Here is a 23,924-nt window from a genome sequence, read left to right on the forward strand (position 1 = left end):
ACTATGAACACACATCCTACTGTATTTTAAAACCTGTGAAATAGATTTCTAGGAGAAAGCCATCAACTCAAACATCCTCTCTCTTCCTCAGAAATCTGTAGACTTTAAAAAAGCAGAAATCATTTATCAGGTCAAAAACAAATCATGGCCTGGATACACAATGTGCTTTAAAAGGAGAGAGCATTTCAGAGGCATGCAAGACAAGCAAGGACAATTAGTGGTGAGGAAAACATGGAGCACACTGTAACAAAAAAATAATCCTATTTAATAGGCCAGTAGGTTACTAGGTTACACAGTATCCAAGGTAACAATGCAGCTCTAAATGCCTATATCACTAAGGGAACAAGTCGGGCTTGTATCCCCTAGATCCCAAATTGCTCGTAGGCAATTAAATAATCAGTTAATCGGCATGGGAGCTGTCTGTGTTTCTTGTTTGGAGAGTTAACTGCCAGCCGGTACTCCACCACCATCTTTGAAACAAATCGCTATGTCGTTGTAGTCAGAGCTTTGTTATCTTTGTTTCCCTTCAATCTCTAGTATACACACTAGTATTAAAGCTTAAAGGTATCAGTAAATATTCAAGGGGACATATGATGCTTGTCATTTCAGTTTTTTCCTGTTATTTCAGTTTTTACTAGAACATGTTTACATGCTTTGATGTTCTGAATCTGAATATACCTCTAGTAACCTGCTGTAGTTCTCAGCATGTGACATATAAATCTAAATACCTTGTTAAATCACATGTTGTCTCACAGAGGCAGCCCACAGAAAACAAACTGGGTTGTCTTATTTCAGAGTTTGTGTGTTGGTACTCCAGACACCCAAATGTTTGTTCACAAGCCCTGAAAATAAGATTTCTTCATGATATTTACACTTTAAAGGGCAATCACACACGCAGAATGAGTGATTTGCTTTCCAGGCTGGAGTTTCCAGACGTCTTTCAAGCTGTGCTCACTTCCTCTAGCTGCAGGTTGATTACATCAAATCCCTTTCATCACTTTGGTTTTCTTCTTGGTTTATCTCTGACTGTCTGTCACTTTCTGCTCTGCCTCAGCCCTAGACTTCTCTTCAGCTTCCAATCATCTCTGAACACCCTGTAAACATCCTGTCAAGCCGTGCATGTTTCACTTTTCCTATCCATGCAGCCTGCCCAGGTGCCTCCCTCCGACATACCTGACCTCCCTGGATGCAGAATGGGGTCTTTGTGGTGGTCCGGGCACAGAGAATAGCTTTTAGCATACACAACCCTCAAAACACAGAAAATACAAATGCATTTCTTCTTGTCTTCAGCCAGAGTAAGGCATGGAAGCCTCCAGCTACTTGATATTATTTCAGTCTAACTCTACCTCCCATTGTTTGTCTGTTTTAACACCTCTCACACTGTCATAGAACACAATATCATCCAAATAAACCCAGAGGTTCATTTGTAATCAGAAACAAACCCCCTTTAGAGGAAGCTTTACAGAAGAACAAAGCAAACACTTCAAATGTGCTGATTCCTCTTAGTCTTCAAAGCTGTCTTTTGTGGGAAGGGTTAGGGTTAGGGTTAACATGCACTCTAATGTTTGTTTACTGGCTCCACTGCAAGAGCTCATTTCCAAAACAGAAAAATATGTTGTTCGTAGCAGATTAATCCACGGTCCTATATTTCAATGTGGGTATTTATCTGGGTATCAAACTAACATACTCAAATGTTAATTCTGACTGTTTATCTTTTTTCATTGTTGTTTATTGTTTGTATCTTATGCCTCTTTTCTTTCCATGTGTGGGTTTCTCAGACTGCTCAGCAGATGGCGACAGATTCTTCCTCCTTATCTCCCAAATACTGTCGTCTCACATACTCAGGGCAGATCTGAACCAAGTTGAGTATTAACCAAACGAAGCGTTAAATATTCAGCGTGCAAAGCGCCTGCTGAAGAAACCGGTCTTCCTCTGATGGTTGATGAATGATGACGGACACTGAGGTATATTTTCACACTGAAGGTTCACCACCATTGCCCACAAGGATTCAGATCTGAAGTTTTCATCATAAGAGGTTAATGAAACATTCAGCTGATCCTCTTTCTTTCATTAGATATTCGCTTCAGGTCCTCCTTCTTTGAGTCGGGGGGGGGGGTTGGTCCGCTTCTGAATTCAGAGAAGACAAGGAGTGAAAGTAGGATAGACGAAGAAATGAGAGCAGGGATGAAATGTATGTGCGCATATGTGTGAATGTGCTCTTTTTGCAAATGTGTGAGAGAGACACACGTGCTTTGATCTGGATTTTAGTGTGTGTGTGTGTGTGTGTGTGTGTGTGTGTGGTGTGTGTGTGTGTGTGTGTGGGTGTGTGGGTGTGTGGGTGTGTGTGTGCTCTGCACCTGTGTGTGTTCCGCTGCTTAGCTCTAAAATGCTGCCATATCACTTTTAATGCACCATAGGGGACACAGTGCATGTTATATACAAAATATAATGCATACTAATTCATCGGGAAGAGGCTTCCCCCCCATCCCCAGCGCTGTAATCAATCCCCAAGCTGCATACAATTAACACTTCCATCCCTCTCCTCTGCTGAGAAGGGAGGGAAGGGGGAGAGTCAATATAGGTGTTTGTATTCAGTTCACAGAAACCAATTGGGTATTTTGTAGTAAAGAAAATAAGACTTTGCTGCGCTTAACAGAAATGTAAATTGCATTTCCATTTGCACTTTTGGAACTTATACCCTGGTGTGTCATGTGCCAAATGTGTGCTGCCAGGAATAGTAATGACAGGGCTCCAGTACACCAGGACCCACTGGCAAGGTGATGCTGCCAAAATGAAAACAACCGCAAATATCGCAGAATAAGGAATGGTTAACAGTTTGGTGTTAACGTGTTTCTTACTGGTTTATGCCCTGTGCAAGTTCACCTAGAACTGTCCAGGTGTATCGACCAGAGGGAGCAGCTTAGATATGGTTGCAGATTGGAGTTTTTCACATCCTGACAGGTGACATAAAGTATGTGGGAGGTGCAGCAGTAAATCTTCTGAGAGATAAAATGTGGGACATAAACAGCAGCAGTGGCCTTGAGGAGAGAAATGGAGTGTTGTCATGGAGAGAAAGCTCGAAACAGCACAGTCTCACTCGTGCTTTTCCTTAAAAAAACATTATTACAACTCTATTTGGACTCAAAACCACTGATTTTGTTTATGTGACCTTTGAACAAGTTGTTACTTATTGTAGTAAACCCTTTAGATTGGCATTGTTTGCTTTTTTATATGAAAATGCACTGTCCTATTTGTCTACTGTAGTAACATTATGCTGCATTGATTTGGAGTCAACAAATGACATAAAAGCTCTTGCAAACATTTTCTATAAAAAAGTGTGCTTATAGAATATGATTGAGTTGGCACAGAGGTATTCAAAATAACACTGGTTTTGTGTTTTTCAATGTAATTGATTGATGGTTCCTAAGTGAAACTCGGTGGTTACGAGCAAATTTTAGTATGTTTGCTAACTGTCTGAAATGAGGGAGAAGATGCCCCTGGATCCTGAGTGAATGTTTGTAATTCAACCCAAAACTGACTTCACCGCTGTCATCCTGAGGGACTTATATGGCTTTGAAACAGCTAAAAGCCCCACCATGTTCACCAGCTGGTTTCTAAATTGGTTTGTCAGTCATACGGTGCTGAGCAATAGTTTGCAGTGGCTTTAAACCTCTCTTACATAAGTGGTCTTGTGATTCATTGTTAAAGAGGCACAACAATGCTTTTTGTACCTTCCCTTTCCTGTAAGATAAGATAGTACTTTATTGAAATGTTTGTAGTGTGTTACATTACATTACATTGCATTTAGCTGACGCTTTTATCCAAAGCGACTTACAATAAGTGCATTCGACCAACAAAATACAAACTTGAAGAAAACAGAATCATATAAGTACATCAGGCTTCATAGAGCAAAAACATTTCAAGTGCTACTCAACTGGCTTTAGATAAGCCAGTCCTTTATTAGTATATAAGTGCTTTGTTAATAGTTATATCGCTCGAAGTGGAGTCGAAAGAGATGAGTTTTCAGTCTGCGCCGGAAGGTGTGTAAGCTATCTGCTGTCCTGATGTCAATGGGGAGCTCATTCCACCATTTTGGAGCCAGGATAGCAAACCCACGTGTTTTTGCTGATGGGAACTTGGGTCCCCTTCGCAGCGAGGGTGCAGCGAGCCGTTTGGTTGATGCAGAGCGGAGTGCACGTGCTGGGGTGTACGGTTTAACCATGTCCTGGATGTAGGTAGGGCCAGATCCATTCGCAGCATGGTACGCAAGTACCATTGTCTTGAAGTGGATTCTAGCAGTTATCGGAAGCCAGTGAAGGCAGCGGAGGAGCGGCGTGGTGTGGGAGAATTTAGGAAGGTTGAAGACCAGGCGAGCAGCTGCATTCTGGATGAGCTGCAGAGGTCGGATGGCACATGCAGTTGGTCCAGCCAGGAGGGAGTTGCCGTAGTCTAGGCGTGAGATGACGAGAGCCTGGACCAGAACCTGCGTCACTTTCTGGGTCAGCTGGGGACGTATCCTCCTGATGTTGTTAGGTGTAGACATGTAAATAGTAGCAAAGGCTAAAATCCCACAGTTCCCTCCAGAGGGAGTTTCTCTCCCACACATTCCCCCCCGCCTGAAACACCTCCATCCTCCGACATCACTATGTGACACTCACGCTTCCAACCCATTGAACGTGATGGGTTAAGGGGCGGGACATCTCTAAAGCAGACTGGGCTCTGGTCTATCGATAAATTATACATTACAGTCCAAATCCCATATTAAGTTTAAAACCTAATAATCCAGAGAAATCAGGGAAGATTTAGATTTTTGTTTAGGAATTGAATCATTTTATAACTTATCAAAATTGTTGCAGATCAATTTACTTCGACTAACTAATCACTATCACTCAGCTTTACAGGAAGAAATAATAAATAAAATGTTTTAAAGGATTTAGAATCAAGAGTTAAATTCTCTGTACTGGTTTAACAGCAGAAAGCTCACAGATAAGGACATTTAAAACATAGGGAAACAAAAGCAAGACTTGCTGCAATGCTTTTAGCTAATACAAGTAATTTACATTTTCTTTTGGGTGAAATTATCCTTTCAGTGTTGATGATATTTATCAGCATGTGTGACAATATGCGACTGGTGGAATCCTTGGCACATTGATTGCAGTCATGTCTTGTTGCACAGCTTGGACCATGAGAATGTAGTCTATGTTGGAGCCTCTGATTTCAGCAGTTTTACACCTCACTCCCATGTCTGTCAGGGTGGCTGAACTCATCTCCTCCATTCCTCACTCCAGTAAATCAATCTGTTTGTTCGGATGACTCAGACGGCGCTGAGCCCGTTTGGATCAGTTACTGGCTGTGCAGTTTTTCCTCCTTGTACATTACTTTATCTCTGCTCTGTCCTGCCATCTTGTTTCTTTCATTGTGTGTCCCTCATTCCTTCTCACCTCTCCCTCCATTAAATGTGTCCTTCCAATTCTCTGCTCTAATTCACCTTCTGCGTTCATCCTCCTCCCATCTATCTTACCCTTCCCATTCTCATCGTCTCTCCCTCTTCCCCTTTATTCCTGCAGATATTGCCCCTGTCCTCCCAATCCTCTGCTCTCATTGCCTCCTCTACCCTCCTCTGTTTGGGCATCACTTTGACAGATACCATCCAGGCTGTCTGATTAGACTGGGCAGCAACTAACCAGCCAATGTATTATTCGCCGCCTGCTCGCAATATTTTCCACACGTTTTTCCTCCACTGTCAAATGCTTCCCACCCTTTCCCTCTTTTTGCTACTACACTGTCCAACCTTATCCTTCCACATACCCTCCATGCATTCATTTAGGCAGACATCTCAAGCTAGTAAAAGGCCCAGGGCCGCCTTAATGCACGGGCTGACCTGGGCTGAAGCCCAGGGGCCTACGGAGATCAAGGGCCTATCATGAGCCAATAAAAAAAAAAATTAAAATTAAAAAAAAAAAAGGTTTTTTATTTCGGATGTTTTAAAAAGTTTTTTTTAAATAAACAAAGTCTTGGCTTTCAGAATATGAAACTTTTATTTCCAAAATCACATGATAAATACATTTTTGAAGCTTGTAAAGGGAAGAAAACAGCTCTCCCTCGCCACTCTGCTGTTCTGCTATTCCCCTCCCTCTGCTGACATTATGAATGTAAGTGTATAGTAATCATAGATAACACGGCAGGGTCCGTTACAGTTTGTTTTCATCTGGTTTCAAATAAACAAAGTCTTGGCTTTCAGAATATTAAACTTGTTTTGGCAAATTCAGATGATAAATACAACTTTGAAGCTTGTAACGGCATAATTACAAGTGGAGAACGGAGTAACTTGACGTCACAGCAGGCATAACAACAGCCGGTGTTTCTCGTGAGTGTTTTCCCCGGGAAACAAACACAATACACACAAACGCAAAAATACACAAACACACACACGTATACACACACACTCGTGAGCTTCCCCCAGACCAGTAATCCAAACGAAAATATCTTCCCTCCGTAGTATTTTTATCATTTGCTCCGCTAATCAATTAGATCGATGGATTCCAGAGATTTTTCTCAAAAATGACGACTCCGAAACAGTCAGTGGGCACCACTTAACAGCCAATCAGAATGAGAATATGTTTCACATGTGACGTATTCAAATTGCGAGTGATTGAGTGACAGATGAAGGTTGTTTAGGAGAAAATGTCGGAGAAGAAAAAGTTTGAGAGTGGCGCTCGGAAAAGGAAATTGTTGAGGGAAAAGTAGTTTCGAGACAAGCTGCTATTACAAATGTTTTGGAAGCTTACAGGTTATTTTAAACCTGTAGGCCAGGATGAGGAGGAAGGACAGATGAGTTCTGTACCGAGCGGCAGCTGTGCCGGCCGCGGGGCCTCAAGTAGGCCGTCTGGTTCTGATAGCGATGGAGTAGCGGGAGAGGAAAAACAGACAGGAGGGATGTTGGAGGAGATGGAGAGGACGACGAGGACTTCTAGAGGGGAGCCAACGGCAACCGGACAAATACATGAGGGATGCCCGATACGTCAGACTTTTGAATTCGATTCCATGAAAAATTATCAAGTTAGATATTGTAAGGGAAACTTCTGCAGCAATGGAGAGTCAGGACTCAGAGAGACACGAGAAGAGTTGGAGCTTTGATGTCAAACACTGGTGTTTTATTACAAGTATCGACCGGAGAATTCATATCACAAGTCACAGCAGCCAGAGGTTCTGACTGCACCGGTGGGTTGCCACATCAATTCTGCCCAGCCTCTCTCTCGATAGACCTTTTAACTAGTTTACAGAGAGTTAATCCACATATTCGGGGATGGTGCGTAAACACCTGGGAACACTGGAGATATCCCCAACATCTGGAGATACTGAATCACTTCCCTGACTCTTAGGCTCTGTGACCGAGAGTTGACCGGTCATAAAACTGAGAATAAGTGCAGCAGCACATTCTTTAAAGGAGATAACAGAATCAGGGTTGGTTATTAACGTCAACAGGCAATACGGTTAAATATCTTAGGAGTAAGGAAGAATTATTCCCTAACAGATATTGGTTTAGATTTATAGCAGTTTTGGAAATATGTGGCAAAACATCCTAAAGGATACAACACAAGGTTCTTCCACTCGCTTTTTAATACATTATATTCAAGTTTTCCAGGAAAGCAACTTGAGACAGCAGGTCAAAGGTAAATACAGTAAATGTACAATTCAATACAACTTACAACAATAAATGATTGACCAATAAATATGTATGGTTTTTATGTTGATTATATGGTAAAACAGTGTTTCCAATGTCAAAATATGAAATCAATCTTCCAACCAGTGGCGGCTGGTGTAAAATATTTTTGGTGGGGCTATGGAAATAGGGACCAAACCATACTAGTGCGGTCCGGGGTGATCCTCCCCCGGAATACATCTTTGCGAAATGACCCCTTAAATTATGACTTCTGGTGATGTTAAAAATCTGGTGATGTTAAAAATCATAAAAATACGAGATAATCCATAATCTTCAGTGTGGTTGGCTATGAATCTTCCTGTGCAACAGTACAGTAGGCCCACACAAACTGCAGAACACTGGTGCTTTGGGAACACTCAAATGATTGAATTCCCATTTAAAATCAGGAGACTAAATATGAAGTGTGTGTGTGTGTGTGTGTGGTGTGGTGTGTGTGTGTGTGTGTGGTGTGTGTGTGTGTGTGTGTGTGTGTGTGTGTGTGTGTGTGTGTGTGTGTGTGTGTGTGTGTGTGTGTGTGTGGTGTGTGTGTGTGTGTGTGTGTGTGTGTGTGTGTGTGTGTGTGTGTGTGTGTGGTGTGTGTTACTACTTGCCAACCCTCCCGATTTTCGCGGGAGACTCCCGATTTCATTGCCCTCTCCCGGTTTCCTCCCGGGGTCATATTTCTCCCGCATTTCTCCCGATTTCTGACAAAATCAGATTTACTCACGACTGTTTCCACTCGGACTTTAATACAGCTACACCATTGTTTGGTTTTCATGGTAGCGTGTCACTTTAGCATCGCGCGCAACTCAAAGTTTGAGAGGGTGAGGAATATGAAAACTGAACAAGAATCGACAACTCCACCCTCTGCTCACTCCTTTCCTGTAAAATACAGGTCCAGCCCACACATATGCTCCATGGTGCTACAGGCATTGCCCTTACAACTACAATAAGCATGTACATGTTAATCTACAGCTCCGGCGATCCACTAGCACCGGAGTCTCCACCTGCAGACGCAGCCATCCTCGACAACTACTGTAGCGTCACCTTGGATACGAGTCCAAACAACTCACAGACACACAGGCTAGGGCGCTGACAGGGCGCCCTTTGAGCATCAGATCTGACGACGCCGATTGGCTGAAATTATGTTTCGGCGGCATAGTTTACAGATAGCAACAGTCAGCTTGTTGGCTGCTGCTGCTCTGGCTGAGGGCTCCTTTCTACCGCCCGGACGAGAGAGGGTAATGATACACGCTGTGGCCAGGCAGGAAACATGTGACTTATCAGTAACTTTAGACATCGTAAAACAATTTTAAACGAGATTTTATTGTAGATTATAGATTTTACTGATACCAACTATATAATATTTACCTTGTTCATTAAAAAAAAAAAATATATATATTTTTTTAAATATATTTTTTTATTTATTTTTAAATTGTAATGACAATCAAACATGTGGGAAGAGGGGGGCGGTACCCATAGCGCCCCTATGGGCCGGCCGCCACTGCTTCCAACGTAACTGTAAATACAGCAGTACTAATATCCTCACGTATTGTAGAAAACAATAATTTACTATGATGACAACACAAGCAAAAGGTGTTTTTATTTGTGTTTTTTTTACAGTGGAACAGAAAGGTCCTTTCAACGAAAATCCCTATTCATAAAATGATGAAGCAGCTACTTGGACAAATGAAGAATCAGTAACTTTTTCTTTATTTTCTCTGTAATTAGTGACAAATTATTATTTCCAGTACATTTGTCTAGGTTTAAGGGACTGAGCCCATGTGGCAGCCATACTGCAGGTCTTATTATTCTTTTCCCCAAAGGGGGAAGTTGCATTGGAGATCGCGGATGGTTGGATAGATTGTAGATACTGTCAGATGGTCTCTGACGTTGAATGTAATTATCCTCCTCGATCTTTCACGACCGATCCACTGACTCCTGGTGGATGACTTTGGCTCTTTCCAATTGATGTTGTGACCTCTTCAGATCTGATGTTCACAGACAGCTGATGTCGTCTGTTTCCAATGATCTTTCACTCCCAGGCTTAACCAAGGTCATTGGCATTTCACTCCTGCAAGTGATGCTACCATCCAAGCCTTATTCTCTTGGGTGTACTTTCTGTAGGATGTAAGCAGCAGAGACCCCACTCATTACTGCCACTGACCACATTTCTTTACTTTGGTCAGCTCCTTTTGCTGCAGTGGAATGTGATCGGAGCACCACGTTCAAGATAAATCTCTTTGATCAAACGGCATGTCTGAAATGTTTGCTTATAGACAATTCTCCTCATAATGACGAGACACTAAGCAACAAGGATTCAACAGATGCAAATGTCTATTTATTCTAAGACTGAAGTGATATAAATAACATCGAGAACAACTCAGCGTTGTAGGAGGTTTGTTTTCTTTCAGTGCCTACTGGGCTCTGGGATTCAGGGTTTTGAACAACTGAATTAATACACGTTGTGTTATTTCCCAAATAATAAAACCAATCAACAAACCAATCCTTCTACACACACAGTCCTTCAGAGGCTGTGGGTTTTAGATTGTATCCCATCATCTATAATAATAATAATAATAATAATAATAGATTTAATTTGTTAGCGCTTTTACAGGTGCTCAAGGACGCTTTACATATATAGTGAAGAGAAAATAAAATAAAAATAAAGGAACAACAAATAAATATATAGTTACAGTTATCATCTACTTCAAACTCCCTATTCTATTATGTTATAATATATTCTATTCTGTTCTATTGTGTTTTGTTCTGTTCCATTCTATAATATATTCTTCTGTTCTGTTCTATTCTGTAATGTTCTTTTTTTGTTCTTTTCTGTTCTATTCTATTCTGTTCTAATCTATTAGATATTCTACTGTTCTATTCTATTCTTTCTGTTCTATTCCATTCCGTTATAATTGTTCACTGATTGCGTTCTATCCTCTTTAAATAACTGTATTCAGTTCAGTTTGAAGACTTGGCATTTAAAATGTCAGCTTTGCAGAGATCAAAACGACTTTTTTCCACAGTGTTTTTTTTCAGTGTATCCAGTAGTTTTTCATCTTGTTTGATTAACCAAATGCTTTCTCTCCACTGATAAATGTGTGTGTAACCCCTCCACTGAAGTTAAACATCGTCACTACAGCAAATCACGCTCCCTTATCTCGTCTGTTCAGCCGAGTTTTCAGGATTTAATCTGTGTGTGTGTGTGTGTTGTGTTGTGTGTGTGTGTGTGTGTGTGTGTGTGTGTGTGTGTGTGTTGTGTGTGTGTGTGTGTGTGTGTGTGTTGTGTGTGTGTGTGTGTGTTGTGTGTGTTGTGTGTGTGTGTGTGTGTGTGTGTGGTGTGTGTGTGTGTGTGTGTGTGTGTGTGTGGTGTGTGTGTGTGTGTGTGTGTGTGTGTGTGGTGTGTTGGTGTGTGTGTGGTGTGTGTGTGTGTGTGTGTGTGTGTGTCGCTGCTGTCGTGTGTATTATCACACCCTGTTGGATTTATTGCCACTCTCACTTGTGGGTGTTTGTTTGTGTGGGAATTGTGGTTGTTATTGTTTGATTTTGATTAGAGCCTTTTGTCAGATTTGCCTCTGTCTGCAGAGCTAGAGAAGGAGAAAGAAGAGGTGTGTGTGTGTTTTGGTTAGCTCTTCCATATCTGTCTTTCACCTTTATCCAGTGCTCTTTTTTTCTTCATGTCTTTGTCTACCTCTCTCTGCCTGATTTCTTAATTATTCTTTCTCTTGTCCACTCTTCACCTCCTCCTTCCCTCTCTCTTGTTTTCACTCTGTATTGATCCTCAGCTGTGGAGGGAGTAGATTGTAATATATGCCACCCTGGCCTAATAGCTTTATTATTGGCTTTGGTGGCCTCAGCTCAACCACATCGACGGCTCGCCTGTAAATTGTTTTCTTTGCCAAAGCCACGTGAGGAATTTCAATTAGGGCTGCAGTCAATAGCGCCTGTGCAGCCCTTCCAATCTCAATAGCAGGGTGAAATATTGAGGGCAGCAAGGGGTTAAGCGTGATTGACAGAGGAGTACATGTGTGAGGTGGACCGTGTATTGGCTTTAATCCAGGTCTGTATTGTTGTCGAGGGTGTGTGTGTGTGTGTGTGGCCTGATTGTGTGACAGTGTGAACATCAGCAGACTTTAGAGCCAAAACATGTCTGGTATACAGCATGCCTTTATGCCGCCGCTGACATATGCAAGGCAGTGTTCAGGAAATGTGGTGGTGTCAGATGTACGGGGCTTTGTCCGTGATCCAACCGCTAACTGAATAATTATACACACACACACACACACACACACACACACACACACACACACACACACACGCTCACACAGCACCTGTAAGACCTGTGCATGTAGAGATAAAACAGCAAATACTCTCTCCACAGTCAGACCGTTTGACTGTTGAATGCAACGAGGGATGGATCAGTCTAGCCCTTCCTTATCTTCCCTCACTTCTTGCTCTCTTCATCCCTCTCTATCTCCCTCCCACCCTCACTTTGCCTCCCCTACCGTTTGTGAAGCCTCCTAATTTGTCTCTGTCTTCTCCTCTCCTCTCCTACTCCTTGTGTATTTCTCATTCCCTTTTGATTTGTTCTTGCTCTGTTCCTTGAGTTTTATCCTTTCCCCTTCTCCTCTCACACGCCCCTCACCCTCACCCTCTGTCTCTGCCTTTTTCTGTGCACCAGCGTGCAATCCCTTTCCCCCCTCTAGACAGACAAAGAGAGTGACTGAGACATACAGGAGGGGAAGAGGGAGCAGAGAGAAGCAGACACATGAAGAGGCAGAGAGGAATTGATGGAATGACAGTCTGGTGGCTGGGGACACACTGAGAGAGAGGAAGGGGGAGGAAAGAGGGAGGATCTGCACGGCAGAGAGAGATAGAGGGGGATAGAGAGGATGTGAAATAGGCAGCTTCGGTGACAGCGTTGACAAAGGTAGCCTCAGAGTGCATGTGCGCCCGCTATTTCATTCACAATCTCACTCTCTCACACACACACACATCCGCTCTCTCTCTATCTCACTCACTCACTCACTTGCAGAGACATACGCACACACCCTGGAGCAGAAGCGGCGGAGCAGTGTGGTGGGAGGCAGAATGAGAAGTGATATCGGTACTACAACACATACAGCTGGACTAACTTAATAACCAAACACACTCCTTTACTGTAGCGTAAACACACTCACTAGCACACCTTTCATATAGGACAACACACAAACACACAAGCACTCACAACTTGTCTGCGACCAGAAGTCAACATGGGTCTCGTGGTGGGAACCTTTTCCATGCAAACCAAGCAGGTGAACTACCGTAAAGGTAAGAAAGATTTTTAAACGAGAAAATGTCTCCCTCTAACACACTTGAGAGGATGTGCGTAGGTTCAAATGCATGTGACTGTCATTTGAGAGGAGCACCTGTCATGTAGCGTGTTTGTGTTAATGACAGTGTCGTGTATGATTGCTCTCAGAGTCGGGAATAATGCAGAGTAGTGCATTATGGGAATGAGCTGAACCTTGTATAGCCTACTGAGCAGCAATGTAAAGTTGGCATAAAATGTAATGTATTATTGGTTTAGCATAATCTCTAGGCCATCTGTCCTTTGGATTTAGAAATATACTGTATTTGCGTGTGTTTGTGTGTGTGTCACTGTGTGCAGCCATGCCATTGGGTATGTCTATAAAAGGTGATGGCATTCACCCCTGTCTGCTCTCCAAGCCACCCTGCTTCCTGTCTGCCCTGCTACTGTTTGACAGGAGGAAACTGGCCCTGACACTTGATGTATGCATGTGCATGTGTGTTTGTGTGTGTGTGAGTGTGTTTTCATAGACCTGGCAGCCTTCTCCATGAACATATAAACGCACACAATTTACTCCTTACATGTAGGAGTGAGTAAGGGGGACATACATGTTGTGTATGTTGTGTGGCCACTGGCGCAGTATGTGCGCAGTCAATCAGTGCGGTGTAATCCATCAGCCTTTGGCTCTGATCTGTTCTGTGTATGTTGACCTCAAACCTGATGCTTATCTCCAGCAGATATGGAGCTGCCTCTAATAAACTGAGGAGACAGAAAACAGCAGTCAGATCATGTTTCAACACACGAAGAAGAAGTGCAGGAATTCTTCATTGGACCATTAAGCCACAGTGACATCATGTTAAACAGGATGTGTGTTACATATGCTGTGACAGAAACTGTAGGCGATGAAAGTGATGTACAGTAAATAACAGGTTGTGAATTTCATGTAGGAAAAATGCCTGCCTGTGTTAGACCTGTCAAACTCTACAGTGAGACCACACAGAGTATTCTTATTATAGCTGTAAAAAACCTGTCAGAGAAAGACCCTATAAATACAGGCACAGCATCCTGCGTGGGATGTTTATTTTAATTCTTCTATCCTTTCATTGCATGGCAACATCTCTCTTAGAAGATATCTCAGATCTGTTCTGATTCAGACACATTTTCAAGGTATAGCCTAACATTTGAAACATAGAAAAATTACTGGAACAACCAAGAAAACACATTTGTCTGCTTTGTTATTCTATAAACCCAATTACTAGCTGAGAAAGGCAACAATGCTTACAAAGCAAAAGGGATGTGTTTTGTGGCCCATTTTAAATTGGAAAATCCTTTGTAGTTAGGGCAACCTGTAAATAGCAGCCACTTTGAAGTTTGCGCTGTTAGGATGTGAGAAAGAAGGCCACTAGATGAGGAAAAGTGGGAGTGAGAAATAGAGACAGTTGAGGATAGGAGGCGAGGTTGCTCCTCAGGGGGCCGCAGTGTGTGTGTCAGTGAATGTGTCTGTGTGTGTTTCACCATCTGCTGCTCTGTTGTAAAAGTGTCTTAATGAAAGCAGGGCAGGATTCTTTTTGCATGGAAGGTTGGCCCACCCTTGATCACCACCAACACGAGGCAACAACTAGCTGAGATGAGCCCAAAGTTAACTTGCTGAGAATGGCCTTTTTTAAGCTACAGTCTGACTTTGTGCAAGGAATGCAGGTCAAACTCATGAATGTAATGACTATAAATGTTAATAGTGTGAGAGGCCTTCAGTTGGGCTTAACCCTTTCCAGTTGGAGTGACTCAATATCTTTTCATAGCCCTAAATACAAATTGACACAATAAGTGTGCATACTTACTGTTGTTTTGCCGACAACAGATGATGTTACCAAGGTGCGTTGGCATGTTTATGGCCAGTAGATAGACACTATGATAGCAAATATTGTCACGTGTAGATTTTGCGAATATGCTGTATGATCAGTAGGTCAAAAAGTGTTCATTATTTCTGTAAATTGACTATGTTTAGGAGACCGAATTTTTGATAAACTTGAGTTAAAAATCCATGATAAGGGGTCAATGTTTTATTCTTAGGGGGCACAGGTCATAAATGTAGAGAGTTTGTTTCCTGATGTGTATTCAGCGTACAGCTTAGAAATGATCCTCTGATGCTCCTGAGGTAGAGCAGGTTGTCTGTCAATGGCAGAGCTGGTGGTTTGATCGTCAGCGCCTCCTGTCGAAAGTTCAAAGTATCCTTGATCAAGAAACTAAACCTCAACTCTCCATATCCTGTGCAGTGCATTGTGAATCAGGCACTGTCTACAGAGCTTTAGTGTGAAAGCTATAAACAAATTCCGTCCATTTACAGTTCTAATCAAAGCCTTTTATAGAGAGGAATTGACTGAAACTAACTCAAGAGACTTGCTCTGCAAACGGAAGGAGGTGCTATTGTTTTCGGTGTGACTTACTAAAGGAAGCCAAACTGATGCTGTGGCCTACATAAAATCATTGTTTTCCCACAAGAGAAGCCCCAGGCAGAGATATTAGCCAGTGTCCTCCCCAGCTCATAGGGCCTTAGGATGTAAAGGGATGTCATCCCGTGGGCAAACAAACTTCTCTGCACCTGTGAATTATTTCCAGCGGCTGTGTTATAAACTACAAAAACCTGCACCTTGCCGCCACATTCATCTCCCTGTCTGTTCGCTCCATTTGTTTTAGCCTCTACTCTCATTTCTCTGTACTCTCTCTCTCTCTGTCAAGTGAATTTTCCCCGTCTTTCTCTTTGTCTTGCTCACTCTCACCTCATTTCACCTCCTCATTTTGTCTTTTATGTGTTCCTCCCTTTCAGTCTTTCTCTTCTATTTCCGAGCCGCTCTCTCCTTGATCTCCAGTATGGCTATTCCTCTGCCTATTCTGTTTATCTTGGGTTCCTTGTCTCTCTCCATCTGTCTCTCCCAAACCTTCACATCTCTTTGTGATTTCAGTTTTTGCACAGAATATAGCCTTGCCCTACTCTGAGATCACTCCAACTGCTTTCATGTAGAGTTAGAGTTTGGGGCCGGCAGAATATATGTAAATATCTGTGTGTTCGTGCATGTGTACGCGGGAGAACAACTGTGTTTGGTTCAATGTTTCCATCTGCTGCAGGGCTAAATAGCGGAAAGGAAAGTAGCCCATCCTCTTTAATAGGCTTTACAGTTTCCACCCCTCTCTCTCATCCCTGCACATCAAAAGAAGTGCACCAAAAGACCCAATTAGGACAGCAAAAGGGCTTTATTAGGCACATGGCAACATGAAAATGTGTTTCTGGTTAATCCCATGCCCGAAGTGTGTGTGTGTGTGTGTGTGTGTGTGTGTGTGTGTGTGTGTGTGTGTGTGTGTGTGTGTGTGTGTGTGTGTGTGTGTGTGTGTGTGTGTGTGTGTGTGTGTGGTGTGTGTGTGTGTGTGTGTGTGTGTGTGTGTGTGTGTGTGTGTGTGTGTGTGTGTGTGTGTGTGTGTGTGTGTGTGTGTGTGTGTGTGTGTGTGTGTGTGTGTGTGTGTGTGTAGTATGAGCGTGGGTTGATGAAATTGTGATATTACAAGTGCATATCTCATATTTCTGTACACCCCTTTCTATACTAGAGTTTCACAGCAAGCATAATTTATATTTTAAAAATATGCTTGTCATTTAAGATCCTCTGTCATCCTTTGATCTCTCAGTGTTTCAAATTAAACCCACGCTGGAGCATTTTATTAAATAGAAAAATCAATATACTGTATAAATAGACGTACCTAATTTGCATAATGTGTGCAGCCAAAGGTTTTTCTCACTTCTTCAAAGATAAACAACATTTTCAATGCATTTATCTCCATAGAGAGCTCAGCCCTGTGCTTACCTTCAGGCTTTTGTAACACTGCAGCCAATGAGACAAACGCAGATGATGAATATAGATAGCTACTTAGCTCTGACTATATGGTCAGGCCTGTATGCAAAGTTATGACAGCAGTGACGCACACCACTTGAACTAAATTAATGTGACAGCTGAAATGAGACTCATAGTAAAGGACAGATACTGCTCAAGTAAACCACATGCTCTCAGACTCACTAAACATGATTTCAAATCTACAGTATATTGATCTATTTTCGGCTACTGGGACATTGAGAGTGTATTGTATATGTACAAAAGTGGTGGGGCACGAACAACTTAGATGTTTATATATAAGCTTCTGGTGCTTTTTTAAACACGTAAACAAATAGCTGTATAGGCTATCCATGGTTCCGATGCAACAGCAAGCTCACACACACACACACACACACACACACACACACACACACACACACACACACACACACACACACACACACACACACACACACACACACACACACACACACACACACACACACACGTTCTAGTTTGTTTGGTGCTACCTGGTAACATACACTAATGAAGCAAAATATATAACATTTCTGATTATAATATTGTTCAGGTATTCAGGTCTAACCTCAATGTTCACACTTAGAGAGAGAGAGAGAGAGAGAGAGAGAGAGAGAGAGAGAGAGAGAGAGAGAGAGAGAGAGAAATGCACCTTAATACATGCAGTAAAGGGCACAAAGCAATACTTAACAATAACAACAACCGTAATGCTTCAGCATTAAAACGCCATAGACTGTAAATATAAGGAAAACACAGACACTCGTCACCGAGGTCACAATATCAATCGATCCAGCAGAGCAATAGCCTATAGGCAAAACACAGCAGATCAACAAAAGATATGACATAAAATGAACTTACCAAAGCTGAAGTAGATGGTCAACTTCATTCATTTTCTTTCCGTTAATTACTGATTGTAATCGCTATACGCTGCTCTCTCTCGTCTCCTCTTTACAACTACACTTTTCACAGCCTATCAGCTCTGAATTATGAGATGACGTTTTGGCTGGGTTGCCAGCACTTTGCCCCAATGGTGATTATTTTGTTGCCGCACACATTGAATGCAAAAAGATTCTGAGCATGCGCAGTGTAGTTTTCACAGTACACGTTCATTTTGACAGCAGAGAGAGGGGCTAGATCGGAGCTTGCCCCACATCGCTCAACACGGCTCAATAGGCACACTGTAGACACTAATCAGAAGAACGCAGAATAAAACAGCAATGTACAGACGAATCGGATGACTAACCATGATCTTAAAATATATTTTAAAATATATATTTTTTGCATATTTTTGGAATTATTATTTTAATTACTTTCTGCTGACACTAGGTAGGGCTGTGCAACATACATAAAAAAACACCAACATTTTTTAAACTCACCTTTGCCTCATTTTGAAAATAAGTGTTATATTTATATATATTTATTTTTTGAGGGCGGAGGTTATGCAAACACAGCAAATTAGTCATTTCTATCTACATGTTCATTACACTAATTAAGCCCTGCAGGAACGGTTTATGCCTGTGAAAATAAGCTTTCTTTCCACTTTGAATTGGGGCAGCAGAAGAACAGAAAATGACTAATCCACTAATGTCACGTGTCAAGTTTTTAATGACTTTAAAAAATATTAACAAACAAGCTTCTTATTGAGGGAACACGTCGGCAAGTACATCTACATCTCTGTTTGGTTTGTGACCTCTAACAAATTAAAATATGTTGAAGTGTGCGAGAAGAACAGAACAAATATAAAAGTTTCAATTATCTGTGCAAGTGTACGAAAAATAAACAGTGGGGTTATTTATAATCGGGGACATTCAAACAGTATGCAGTGTTTGTGTTTGTTTCACTCTGCGCTACAATGTGACACCATCTGGATATTGCTCACTGGCTGAAAAAAGTACGTCATCTGAGGATCTCAGGATATGTGTGTGCTGTTGTTTTGATGTAAATAATGAATGATGCATCCACGTGCCTTAATAAGCGTCAGGTCAGTGAGTCATGGGTCACAGTTGTGTCGTGCTTCTGATAGATGTCTCTTCATCTCTTCATGTGTTGTAACGAAGAAATACTGTTTACAATCATAGCATGGTGTGGCTGCAGGTTGAGAATTATATTGGCATTTTTTCCGGGCAGTCGTTTTCACTAATACAACACAAATGAAGCCTCATTCATTTGCTCTTGCCCGTATTGTTAGATTATTTTGAATTATTGAATCATTGTGCACATTTCCACTTCAGTTTTAGCTTTCTTGTTTTTTACTAGTTGCCCAGAGGAAAAATTCCCAACATTGGCCTACTTAAATCAGTTGTTTATCTAAGCAATGGTCCAAAAGACTTTCTGTTTACTATCACATTTGGCAGGAGAAGCTTAAAACCCTCAGATATGAGATGCTGGAGCCAGAGAAATGTTTGACTCTTTGGATTCAAGTCTTTGAAAACAGTTATGAATAATGTTCTCTTGATTATTTAATACATTAATTGACTAAATGTTTCAAATCTACTGCACTGTTTTTGATCATTTCTTTTGCATCTGAAACTCAATACTGTTGGAATTTCAGCCAGTGACTGATTTTTACTCAGAGCTCATTCTGTTTCTGTTTCAATCCTGCAAACTCTTTCAACAACCTTTTGAATCAAGAAGGGTATTTTCCTGCTGCTCCCTCCCTCTGCAAGTGTGTGTTCACATCACGTCCCATGTCAAAGTAGTTAGATTTCAAAATAACGACGGAGCAGAAACTGTGTCTAAGAGGAAGACGACTATATTCCCTTCTGCCCAGTCTTTCTCTCTCTCCATCTCTTTAGTTTCTCTCATTGATTCCCTCCTTAATCAATCTCTATCTACCATTCAAACTGTATCTCCTGCTTTCTCTCCCTCCGTCTCCAGGCTTCAATCACTCTTCCCATTTATCTATGTCCACTGTGCGGTCCTTCTTTCTCTTCTTCCGCCGCTCCGTGGATGATGACAGATCAATAGCAGGGGCTCCTTTAATTATTCCTTTTTTCATAATGTGATGGCAGCCGGCAAGAGGCCCAGCGTGCAATTCTCTAACAGAGATACAGACGAGTGGCTGCGTGAAAAGTCATTTGGACAGCAGATGATATTAGTATTGATTTTCCTAATAGACATGTTTTTCCATTTCCAAAGCCATGCTGCCATTGATGAGTAATTGCCTACGCCTTGTGTGCCGACAAGCCACAGTCATACAGCTACAAGATAGATTCCTAATCTATAGTTGTTAGAATGAACCTCTTAGGAAGAAAAGGGTTACCTGGCTATTTGTCTGTAGGCTGCAGGTTAGCACTGAGGTTGGTCTGAACCATAGGCTGTATATATAAAGGTCTGAGCACTTGGACGAGCTGAGCTGGTTTTTCTGAAGCTTCCAAGCAGCGGTATCATCCTAATAAAGATCTTTAGAGTTTCCTTTTCTCTCACGCTTGCTTCCTCATTTTCTCCCTTACTCTCTTTGTTCTTCCATCTCCTTCTCTAAAAAATAAATTAGGCTTTGCATGTCCCACACTCTTCCTTTTCTTTGTTGCAATGCCATTCGCCCACTCTCCTGGCTCTAGTTACCCACTTCTTTCTCTTTCTTTCGCTCTCTGCATCGCTCTCTAATCTCCAGCTGGAAGCCTTCCTGGTGTGTTTCCTCCTTCTCCTTCATTGCCAAATGCTCTCTGCTTTGCTGCTTTCTTCCTTCCTCATGTGTGCTCCCATCGTACCTCTTCTTTGACTCCTCTGTTCATCTCTTATCTTCTCTTTCCTCAAGAAGTGTAACATATCTGCAGTCTGCAGTCATTCCCTCACATGCCTGCAGGAAACACCAAGAACACAAAAAACCACTTGCACATACACACACACTCACTCCAACCTCTGGCCTTTTTCCTCTGCTCTATAGACAGACTACGACATGATTACTAGAAAGAGAAACATTTCTGTCAGTGTGGGAAAACCGGCCTGTCAGAGACTGTAGGGAGATGGAGAGGAATGGAGATTTGAGATTGGAACAAGGTGGGAACAGTATTTGAAGCGACAAGAACACTAGGCTGAAATGTATAGTGAGAGATGGACAGATAAAGGTGTAGGCTCTATGCCTGGAGAGAGATTTATAGATAAGAGAGAGCAGAGAGATAGACAGATAGGGTTTAAGGCTAACGATGAAGTAGAGTTCAGTGAAGATAGGAAGAAATAACTTTGATAGCCTGTGCATTCATATAGGCACAATACAGGTGGTGTTTAATATATCATAGCTGTGTGTGTGTGTGTGTGTGTGTGTGTGTGTGTGTGTGTGTGTGTGTGTGTGTGTGTGTGTGTGTGTGTGTGTGTGTGTGTGTGTGATGTGTGTGTGTGTGTGTGTGTGTGTGTGTGTGTGTGTGTGTGTGTGTGTGTGTGTGTGTGTGTGTGTGTGTGTGTGTGTGTGTGTGTGTGTGTGTGTGTGTGTGTGTGTGTGTGTGTGTGTGTGTGTGTGTGTGTGTGTGTGTGTGTGTGGCAGAAAGAGGTCATGCTCCATGGTGCTGTACACTGCTTTAGATGTCAGGGACCTCATCCTATAATCAGCTATTCTTTCTGCCCACAGTTGGTGCATGTGCAGAATGTGTGTGCGTATACATATGTGTGCATCTCCGAGTGTGTGTGTGTAGGCAGGGTGAAAGCATCCCCACTGATGTCCATTCTGTCTCTTGTTGAAAAAATACACATATTAGAGTATTCATGAGCAGATTTTCGCAGAAACACATTGCAGATTCTTACTCACCAACCTAAATCTTCCCATATGGCTTCCAAACAATCGTGCCTCGTTCATTATTCACTATCAGCAGACCAAAAGTGGCCCTTATTCCAAGCAGTTGCCACATTCGCAGAAGCGTTATTATTACGGATGGCTGGCTTGATATAAAAGGACAGCGTATCTATTCTCCAAATTGACTACTGAAATCCTGACATACGCATGCATGCAGGCATTCACAACTCTATCAGATATTATGTTTAGCTCATTCAGTTGCTAAAGAAGATTTGAAAGGTTTTCACCCTTGAAGCAAACTGTAACTTTGATCATAGTTGACAATAGAATTTGACATGTCGTGTCTCTAGGCAAGCAGCTATTACAGTATATCTGAAAGAGTGGGGCTCAGCCAGAGATGGTCTGATGAGATCTGAGCATACAGCTAGTTACTGTTCACTTTCAATAACATTATCTGGATGCAGTTGTTATAGCCAGTGTATTGTGGCTGTTACATTGCATTTACTTGACAGCTATAGATATTATATGATATATTTAGACTTCACACAAACACACACACGCACGCACGCACACATGCAAAATGCACGCACACGCACACACACACACACACACACACACACACACATACATACATACATACATACATACATACATACATACATACATACATACACACACACACACACGTGTGTTCTAGTTTGTTTGGTGCTACCTGGTAGCATACACTAATGAAGCAAAAATATATAACATTTCTGATTAGAATATTGTTCAGGTATTCAGGTCTAACCTCAATGTTCACACTTTAAGAATTGAAATAAAAATGTTTTTTTGCATTCATACAAATATATTGAGTCAGTCACCCTGACGTTTTGAAGCCTTGAGACTGGACCATCATTTTCTAAATAAGCATCATGTTGACAGTGGCGTTTCTATATGTACAAAAGTGGTGGGGCACAAAAAACTTAGATGTCTATATATAAGCTTCTGCAGTGAGGTTCATGGCTGGTGAGGCACTGGCACTGACTCTTCAGGTTTACTTTGACCTAAATCAAAATATTATATTATTTTCAAAAGCCTCTTTAGTCTGATGCTTCAATTCATTTTAAACAGACAGTTTAACAGAAGGATACCCAAAAAAATGTAATTTTATCATTTAAATATTGAATTGTTCTCTCTTAGTAAGATCCCATTTTCAATAAAATGGTGGTCTTACCTTGACTTGAAGATGAAGTCCATTTGCCTATCCTTCTGGACAAACATCTCTATTACTTTTTTGTAAAAGTCCTCCTTATCTTCTTGTAGTTTTAAAAGTCTATCATAAATCTAAATGATGGATTTATGATTCGAAAATTATAAAAGTAGGATAGACATGTGGATATTATCCGGCTGAACAAAACGTGCATTTATCTAACAGGTACGTTTCCCACTGATCTTATTTTGAGCTATTTTCTAAAATCCTATGGAGAAATCTCATTGCTTTTTGTGGAGGGAAGCCATGCGCAGCTTACTTCCTGGTTTTAGGACGCGTCTCTCTCCTCCTCTTCACACACCACACTTTTCGCGGCACACGTACTTACAGCCAATCAGCTCTGAATTATGTGAGATGACGTATGGTGGGGATGGCAGCTCTATGCCCCTATGGTCATTATTTGTTGCCACACACATTAAATAGGAAAATACTCTGAGCATGCGCAGTGTAGTTTTTACAGTCACCGTTCACTTAGACAGTGAGAGGGAGGGGCATGATCGGGTTTTGTCCCACATGGCTCTAAACAGCTCAATAGGCACACACTGTAGACACTAATTAGAAGAACACATACTAAAACAACAATGTACAGACAAATCAGATGATCAAACATGATCTTAAAATATATTTTATATATATTTTAATACATTTTTTGCATTTTGTTGTAATCATTATTTTAATACTTTCTGCTGACACTAGGTGGGGCTGTGCCCCACCTGCCCCTAATGACCAGTCGCCACTGCATGTTGAGTTGAAGCGATTAAGACCTTGGATCCAAGACAATAGATACATTGAGAAGTAGGGTCATTTTCTCAGAGACGTCTATACAATCTGATCTTTAGATAGCTTGGACAGTAGGCTTTTGGTGTACCTGATAGAGTGTATTTTGGCGATACTTGATTATGAAAGGACCCTTTAAATGTGATGCTTTAATACTGTTTTACATAATGGACTATAGTGTGATTTGTAACTTTTACTTGAAAGTAAAAAACAAATTTTTCTTCCACCTCTGCATCCTTGATTTACGTTTTGAACTCTCTTTTTAATTTCATCAAGTAAGACCG

The 23,924-nt window shown here is 41.6% G+C and overlaps 1 protein-coding gene across 2 annotated transcripts in view; it reads left to right on the forward strand.

Moving 5' to 3' along the window:
- Positions 1–23,924, forward strand: part of LOC117555931 (Kv channel-interacting protein 1-like) — a 38,270-nt gene that overhangs the window by 3,009 nt on the left and 11,337 nt on the right. The window contains exon 1 of one of the 2 annotated variants that reach the window (XM_034231009.1): positions 12,584–13,015. The exons of the other annotated variant lie outside the window; for it this stretch is intronic. Coding sequence (XP_034086900.1) covers positions 12,958–13,015 — 58 coding nt within the window. The 5' untranslated portion in view covers positions 12,584–12,957. Of the gene's footprint in view, positions 1–12,583; positions 13,016–23,924 lie in introns of those variants that run through there. 2 annotated transcript variants of the gene reach the window in all.

Source organism: Gymnodraco acuticeps, unplaced genomic scaffold (assembly GCF_902827175.1).
Source record: "Gymnodraco acuticeps unplaced genomic scaffold, fGymAcu1.1, whole genome shotgun sequence".
Classification (NCBI taxonomy): Eukaryota; Metazoa; Chordata; class Actinopteri; order Perciformes; family Bathydraconidae; genus Gymnodraco; species Gymnodraco acuticeps.